We start from the raw sequence: 8,284 nt of genomic DNA, 5'->3' as shown, positions 1-8,284 counted from the left end.
CACATCAAAAAAATGAACCATGAAGATTATACAGCCGTTTTGATTTATTCATCTGCAGACACATGCAAAAACTTTCGCATTGCCTATACAAGCAACAACATCCAACATTTGCTATCCTGTCATCAATTTATTTTTTCCAATTATGAAATAAGCACCATCTTTCAAAAAAAAACAAAAACAAAACAACAACAAAAAACCCAAACAACTCAGTCTTTTGTTCAGACATCCTACGATATGACATCCTATGAAACATCCTATGGATGTTTCTTTCCTCTGTGCATACTTTGCTTTGTGGAACTGACTTAAGGTATGAACAAGGCAATGTAATTCTGAAGTCTAGGTTACAAGCATAAGAAAAAAAAATCTTCATAGTTCCCCTGCTTCATCCCATTTATCCAGTGGCTTTATATGAGTCAGCAAGAGCTATCTGCAGTGCTTTCAGACACATCAAAGAAACATTAGCAAGTACCCAGTTATTACTATAAACATAAATCATTCTCTGGCTTCCAAACCTAGGTCATAAGGGCACTAAAGACTGAAGAAAATTAGCTCTTTCCTGACCATCTGGACTCAGGCAACTAATACTCCTTCTTGGAAAAGATGAAGATGCAAATAAACAAGGAGGAATGACTGCAGTCTTCTTCCCAGAGTTATGAGCAGAGTTCATATTCAGGCTGCAGGTAAAATATCAGAGTGACAACTGATTTTTAGGTACGGACTGCTATGCCCACAGATGTGCTTATTTTTCTAAATGGGGCCAGACAGTAAGTAAATGATGTTGAATTAGCCTTCGGGACCATCGCAAGGCTATTGAGTTACTGCTTTTCAAAGCATAAGGCTGTGAAGACACAGATTTTCATATTGAAGTATTATTTTTGTGGGAAATAGCATAGCTCAGTATTGCACCCAATACGGATGGTAAGAGCTTGCACTTTGAGGGAGTGCGTAATTAATGCCAAGCTGTTGGAGGCGGATTAATAACTGTGTGCATCCATCTGAAGTTTGGTATGCACCACGTTTTATTGAATCCTGATTTATTGTTATTGAAATGCAAATCCACTTGTAAGTGTTCCTTCCTCTCTCAGAAAAAAGAAATATTCCTGTAGATGTTTGAAGTTGTGTAACTTCTAAGTTGCTCATATAACTGATTCAGACTCCCTATGTGGAGTCTCTTGCGGGCGGAGGGGATCAGTCTTACTGCCAAGAAAACCTGGAGGATAAAAAGAAAAAAAGGAAAGACAGCAGTTCTTTACACGAGGACGACGCAAAATCCCCTCCAGCAGCACCGTTTTCCAAACTCATCCCTTCTGTTTGGCAAATACTGGGGAAAAACCGCCCCGTTGAACGCGGCCGCAGGACGAGGCGGCCGCGGGGGGGCGCGAGGCGCCGGGGCCTCCGCGGCTTCGGCCCTGGGGCCACCCCAGGCGGTGGCGGCCGGGCGCGGCGCGGGGCACGCCGGGAGTTGTAGTCCCGCCCGTTCCCGCCGCAGCCCGCCGCGCTACGCCACTTCCGGGGGCGGGGAGGAAGAGAGCTCCCGGGATGCTTTGCGCCCAGCGCGCAGACGAGGCGGCGGCGGCGTGTACGGGCCGGGACTACGTTTCCCAGCGTGCGCCGCGGCCCGGCGGCGGCCGTTGGCGGCGCGGCGGTTGAATTCCAGCGGGGAGCGGCGCCATGGAGCTCTCTGCCCTCGTCAGGAAGCTCGGTAACGGCCCCACCACGGCCCCCCGCTGCCATTACCTCGACCTCTGTCCCCGCCGTGCACCTGCACGAGGGAGTTTGTTTGCGGCTCCCTGTCATCCTCCGCGGGGCCCCCCGCTGCGCGTCCCGCTCTCCCAAGAAGCGATGTTTCCCTACACGGGAAGGGGGAATGACTCCCCTGCTCCGGGGCGCGGTAGGGGGGGTCCAACTCGCCCGGCTCTACTTTTTTTGCTGTAGCCTATGTCAGATCTGCGAGGGACAGTGCGTGACAAGTATCCGGTGGTGATTCCCTGGAAGGTGCTGGAGTCCTTCCAGTGTGGTGTCCTCTTGTGAGGTCCTCTTGTTTTGTATTTGTAACCTTTTTATATCTGTATTCTGTAAATGTATTCTTCCTTTTATGCTCAACTAGCTTAGTGCTGAGGAACACAATAATCATTGTATTCCTAGTAAGCACAACGTTCACAAGTGTGAGCTTTTCACAAGTCTGTGACAGTATTCTTTTTGTCTAAATATGAAACCAGTTACCTGAGATAATTGTTTTTTATATATATGCCTTTTTGGGAACAGGTCATGAGCTGGCAGAGATAAGAGAGCGATCTCTGAAGAATATACTGTTTAAACTAGATCATAACTTGATTTCATATGCTGATCTCGTCCATGAAAAGCTGCTTTTCCTTAATCTTTTGGAGTGGTTCAATTTTCCAGTGGTACCAATGAAGGAGGAAATTCTAAATTTCATGAACAATTTGATTAAGGTATGATGTGAAACATCTACTTTTATCTAAAGCATATACCTTTAGAATGCTAAATCTAAGCAAAGTTGGGGAATATTCTATTTTGCAACACTTTTAATAAGGTTTTACTGTGTAAATGGAAGGGAAAACAGTTATAGCAGTTGACTGTGTGTGTGATAACTTAGTGTTTGACGTCCTCTATGGGCACAATTTGCAGGTAGGCATTTGCTGTGTTCCTGAAATAGAAAGATTGAAACGATGATAAAATATATTTTAGAATAGTTGAGAACATTTTGCAGAAATATCAGAGATCTCAAATTATTACATTTTTTAATTTTTAATAATAAACAACAAGTATGCAGAGGAGGAAAGAAAGTAATTCTACCTTTGATAGGGATGAACAGTTTTACAGAATACTGAAGTCAGATTTGGCTTCTAATATCAATAATGCCTCTTTTTTTTTTTTTTTTTTTTCCCAACCTTTGATTTAGAAACTGTGAATCTCTTCTAGATAACTTCTCATTTTTTGTTTGTTTGTTTGTTTGTTTGTTTGTTTTTTTCCCCCCTAATGTAGCATCCATCTGCTGCCCAGCAAATGATTGGAATTGGTGCAGTGGAATTTTTCTCGCAGCTTCGCCCCAACGTGGAACCAAACTTACAGGCCATAATTGATGGGATTGTGGATGGGCTGTTTTTGCTTCCTTCTGGAATTCCTTCTAGTTATCTGTCAGCGTGTAATCAAACTCAGCCTCAGCCTTTGGTAGATCAGTCAGGTAAATCAGGTGTCGCTTATTTAAGATGAAAAAAAGTAAACGAAAAGCTAGGTTATAAAAAGCTGTTTTTCTTTTTTTTTTCAGGCATAATAGGCAAATATATTTTTGTAATTTAATGAAGTGTATAATAAATGGATTCTGTTAGAAAGAGTATTAACCTGAAAGTAGCTTAGCAGCTTGTAGCCACTACTTTATTGGAATCTTCAGCACAAGGAACAGTTTGTAAGGCAGTATGGGGAAATGGAAAAAACATAATTGCAGAATGTGATTATAAAAACACAGTTATTTTCACCCTGGATTCTTGACCATCTGAGACTATATTAAATCAGTTTCATTAGTAAGTTAAAACTGAAGGGCTAAAGGGAAGCAGTTCAAACACTTTAAAGACAGTTTTGCATTTCTTTTTTTTTTTAGTGTACATTTTAAAACTTACCTTTTATTTATTTTAGCTCTACCTCAAGAGGAATTATTCACTGGATACTTTTGTCAAGATGGAAGTCACACGCAGCAGTTAGAAATCTCTCCCAAAAGAACAATTGGTGTGTGTAATTATGAAATACAAATGTGTTAAAGTTTTTAGAGGTGTAATTTAGATTGGATTTCATTACAGATACAATGGTTGTTCTTTTTCATGTTGTTATTCTATGAATTCTAGTATCGCAGAAACTTCAACTATACTGCTTATAAAATGGTATTTATCATAATGAATCTTTCTGACTTTTTTTCTACTGAATAGCTTACATAACCATAGTAAAATAAATAAATTCTGCTACAGTAATGCTATAACATTTTAATATAGTTTAAAATGTAAATGCTTTTCAGAAGATCTAGAAATGCCACGTGTAATAGCCTTATAAAGTATATTCCAAATATTTGCCTTTTTTTTTTTTTTTAAACAGTAAAATGCCTGAAGTTTTCTACATTTCCTTGGCTAACTCTTACTTCAACAGATAGACATGTTCTTTCATCAAATGAAAGGTACAATAAAAGAAACATTATCGTTCAGTTGAATTCTTTTTTTTTCTTTGATTCTAGTGGTTCAAACTTCCTGTTCTCATACATCATTAGACTCTTCTTACAAATAATTAATGAGTTGTTTTTTGATAGCTTGTTATAAAAGCTGCACTGAATTTTGGCAGAGCAGATAAACAATGAGTCGTAACAAGGCAATCTCCTGTTAATGTCTGTCTTCATGCTTGATGTCTAATTCAAAGCACACTTTTGATTCATGATGCTTGATTCTTTTAAATTTGTCCATCTGGGTCATAGACATAAGAGACATTCATAGATCTTCTTTCTAAACTGATTTTTTTTTCCTACTAGTTTATGTCAGTGAAATAAAAACAACCTTGAAGTGGAACATATTTTAATTTTAATGATTCCATACTAAGATAACGCTTTAGTGAATAGGGACTAAATTTCTTTCTTTTTGTAACTTCCTGCGTAATGCAATTTGAGTAAGTTTTATGGGAACCTTGCTAAAGAAAAGCTTTCTTACTGGTAAGCACTGGATTCTTTACTGTATGGAGCTTTTCTATGACTAGCTTCCATGGAATTTCTGACTTTTGTTATCATAATTTCAAATTCAAAATGAATCAAGTTGTTTCTCTTCTAGGAACTTAATTTTATATTTGGTTTGATGAGAGGTGAAATTGAGTTTGTTCTTTCTTATATGTGGAATTACTATAGCTAAGGTGTAACTCAAGTTTGAAAATGGCATAGTGGTAGCATTACAGCATTGCTGGGATATTCAGTGCTGTAATTATAATTTTCTTGCAAAAACTTGTCCAAGCTGATGATAAATGTTTTCTTTGCATATTTAAATATGAACTGCATTTAGCTCTCTGAGAAGTAACAACCACAGTTTAGTTTGGAATACATGTGAGCTTCTCCAGGATGTCATTATGCAAGATTTTCCTGCTGAGATCTTCCTTCAAAGACCAAATATTGTACAGGTGAGATTTACCGTCAAGATTAGTTTCTTGTTGTTCTTGGCATAACTTGTGCCAAGTTAAAATTGATACAATGATACAGTTTGTTTCTATTTACTACCATCAGCAACTAAAGAAAAGTCTCTTTAAGTTAGTATAAACTGTAGGTGTGCAGCAAAAAGAAAGTTCGCTAGATGTTGTATTCTGAAAATTATTTGATTGTCATGATTTATATTGCTAATTGGCAACCAAATGTGTTGTGAAGTAATACTTCATTTCTTCTGGATAAGAAAATCCATTTTGATGTCATAGTCTCTGTGCATTCTCTAATAGACTCTTATGATAAAAGTATGAAAATATATTAGCAGAGAAACTTCATTATAGTAGTACGGAACTCAGCTTCCCTAGGACTGATAGCCTTGCATTTAGTAAGAAAACAGTAATTAAACATATTTATTTTTGAAGTGAATTTTAAACACTTAGAAACACTTAAACTATATATAGATCAAGTTTTTTTTTTTTTTTTTTTTGCGGTGATAGTTCATTAAGGTGTATTAGTTTTCATCCATCAATGTGAATGGTTTTGTATTTGCAGAGCCTTTTGTCTCTGCTCAAGTTAGCTTTTGGAGGAGATGGAAGACATCGCCTAGCTTTGCAGGCTGTGTCATGCATGCAACAGCTATGCCTCTTCTTAAGATACAGACTTAATTTTCACAGAGATCCGAATTTCTTCTCCAGTGAGCAAGGTGGGTTTTTAAAAACACTTTAAAAAATATATTTTTTACTATAAATAAGATTATCTATAATTTTATTTAAAAACACTTTATTATGAGTGGACACTTGTGTAATTTTTGCTCCATAATAGTGTTCAGTACTAGCCTATGGGTGCTCTTCATATTAGTAAGTAGTTTTGAGGTACTTGGATGACTTTAAATATTCATTTGGATCATTTCCAGTGATTCTTTATGCATCTGCTTTTCCCTGTGTCCAATTATTTGTATGTCAGATGAATTTTTAACTAAATTTAAAAGTCTCTAAAGCAAAAGTGGGTAGCTACTGCATCTAAAAAAAAGTTTCAAGCTGTTAGTGCTTGACAAGGTATTTGTGAACTGGATGAGCCATGCTAACTCTTCCTCTATTCTAATAGCTGAACGTAGTTTAATCATTGTTTCAGATATTGCAGTCATTATGTCTGTTTCACAATGTTCTTAATGCTTAAATTTTGTAGATTTAATAATGTAGATTAGTTGTAATGATTTTCTTGTTTCCGTATTGTCAGCTGAATTTAATCAACTTTATGTTTCTCTAAATTGGTAGTCTGGTTCTCTTCAGAAGATTGTCATTATGCTTAGTGTCTTAATCTCAATAAATTCTATTGGCTGTTTCTTTGCTAATTCGATTATAATATGAGCAAATCCAATAACACTATGTATGTTTGTGTTTTGGTCACTTATAAAGTAAATCTTCCTCACATTGTCTCTCTTTTGATATGTTTTAATATTTTTACTCTGATAGAGTATGAGGCTTTTTTGAATTTGGTTTGTTTATGCTTAACTTCAAACAGTTGACCAGAGCTAGTGAAACATTCAACTGAATCTTACGTAACTCAGCGTTGTTTTCTTCCACTGTGTGATTGTAAGACATTAAAGCAGAATTAATACAATATATCAGAAATTATTCTAGTAAGATTTGTTTTTTAAAAAAAGTTAGAATTATGACTTAATTCTAAATTTCAGTGTTTGCATGGTAACTGAGTCTCCCAACTCTGCTACTTGTGAGTAATACGTTGTCTTAGGCTGCTAGTATTTACTTGGTATTTGCCATATCCTACCTTAATTACTTTTACTACTACTTCACTACCTAGTATCTTTCAGAATTATGGATTCTGGTAATGGATTATATGTTAGTTTTGAAATATGTTAGTTTAGAAATGTTAGTTTTATTTATGTTACTTCAAGGCACAGCTTCCCAGAATTCATCTATATCTTACTGTCAAGAAGCAAGAGGTCCTCCTCATTCCCAGAATCTGTCTCCTGGAAGTAGTAGCCCTCGGCCATCTGTTATTGGGCGGACAGTTCAGCGGCCTCGAGGAGACGGTCAAGACTGGGATGCAGCTTCTTCCAGGTGAGTAAAATAGGAAATAATTTTGTGTTTTAATTAAGGTGATTGCTGTAGAATTATGTCATCTACTCCACTCTGGTTTGTGGGAGTGTCTTCGGTGCTTTCCATGTGTGAGTGTCTTCACTGCTTTCCATGTATGTGGTTTAAATTCTAGTAAGCTAATAAGTGGCACAAAGAATTACATAAAGGCAGTTAGTTCTTTAAATAGTAGTAGGAATATATAAGATCAGTTTTACCTACGTTATTCTGTACCTAATAAACTTTTTTTAAAAAAAAAAAAACTCAGTATACCAGTTGGTGTTGTGCTGGTTTTGCATACATTTGTAATACATGGACATAGATTTATTGAGATTATTGCCTTAATGAATATTGAAGTCATGTTTTTTTTTCCTTTTCTTCAGCAGCTCTGTCAAAAAAAAAAAAAAAAAAACCACTCTCAAAAGTAGAATGAGTATTTCATAGATTGCTATACGGCATAGTCAAAATTATTGTGTCTCTTAAACATTTACGTTACATTCTTTAGAATCTGGCGTAAATTCTTAAAACAAATTTGACTTGTACACACCTAAACATGCAACCTCAGTGTGAAATTACAAATTATTTGCATATCGTCAAAATATTAAGGTTAATGGATGTGTGTGCATTTTACTTATCTTGGCAAAATAGTCTTAACTGTTACTCCAGAGTCACCATCTCTGGAGCAATAGTCTCTATTGGCTCTTTTGAAGGAACTTTAAAAGTTCCAAATATCATTATTGAGTGCTACTTGGTAGTTTTTGAGTCTTTATGGCATTTTGGCTTAATAATCCAGTAACACTTGAACTGTTCGAGTAGACTGATATTTTAGATGAGAATAGTTCACCTTTTCAACTGTAAATGCATAAATGCATCTTGACAGTCACTATATTAAAAGGTTATTTTTATCCATCTTTAATATATTCGTTCTTTATTATCTATTCATATGCACTATACATGAACTCCAGGCTTTATACACTGTTGAACCTGACTGTTTTCTCAAGCTGAACGT

The 8,284-nt window shown here is 36.6% G+C and overlaps 1 protein-coding gene across 1 annotated transcript in view; it reads left to right on the top strand.

Moving 5' to 3' along the window:
* The first annotated feature begins 1,640 nt into the window (after nt 1-1,640).
* Nucleotides 1,641-8,284, top strand: part of RTTN (rotatin) — a 66,332-nt gene continuing 59,688 nt past the window's right edge. Inside the window, exons 1-8 of the mRNA XM_088535655.1 lie at nt 1,641-1,702; nt 2,266-2,453; nt 3,007-3,205; nt 3,655-3,744; nt 4,105-4,183; nt 5,046-5,160; nt 5,732-5,882; nt 7,095-7,260. Coding sequence (XP_088391781.1) covers nt 1,672-1,702; nt 2,266-2,453; nt 3,007-3,205; nt 3,655-3,744; nt 4,105-4,183; nt 5,046-5,160; nt 5,732-5,882; nt 7,095-7,260 — 1,019 coding nt within the window. The 5' untranslated portion in view covers nt 1,641-1,671. The remainder of the gene's footprint in view (nt 1,703-2,265; nt 2,454-3,006; nt 3,206-3,654; nt 3,745-4,104; nt 4,184-5,045; nt 5,161-5,731; nt 5,883-7,094; nt 7,261-8,284) is intronic.

This window comes from Tinamus guttatus, unplaced genomic scaffold (genome assembly GCF_059628265.1).
Source record: "Tinamus guttatus ecotype Peru unplaced genomic scaffold, ASM5962826v1 Tinamus_guttatus_pri_ptg000639l, whole genome shotgun sequence".
Taxonomy (NCBI): Eukaryota; Metazoa; Chordata; class Aves; order Tinamiformes; family Tinamidae; genus Tinamus; species Tinamus guttatus.
The sequence above is the reverse complement of the archived record's forward strand: the minus strand, read 5'-3'. Positions and strand labels throughout refer to the sequence as shown.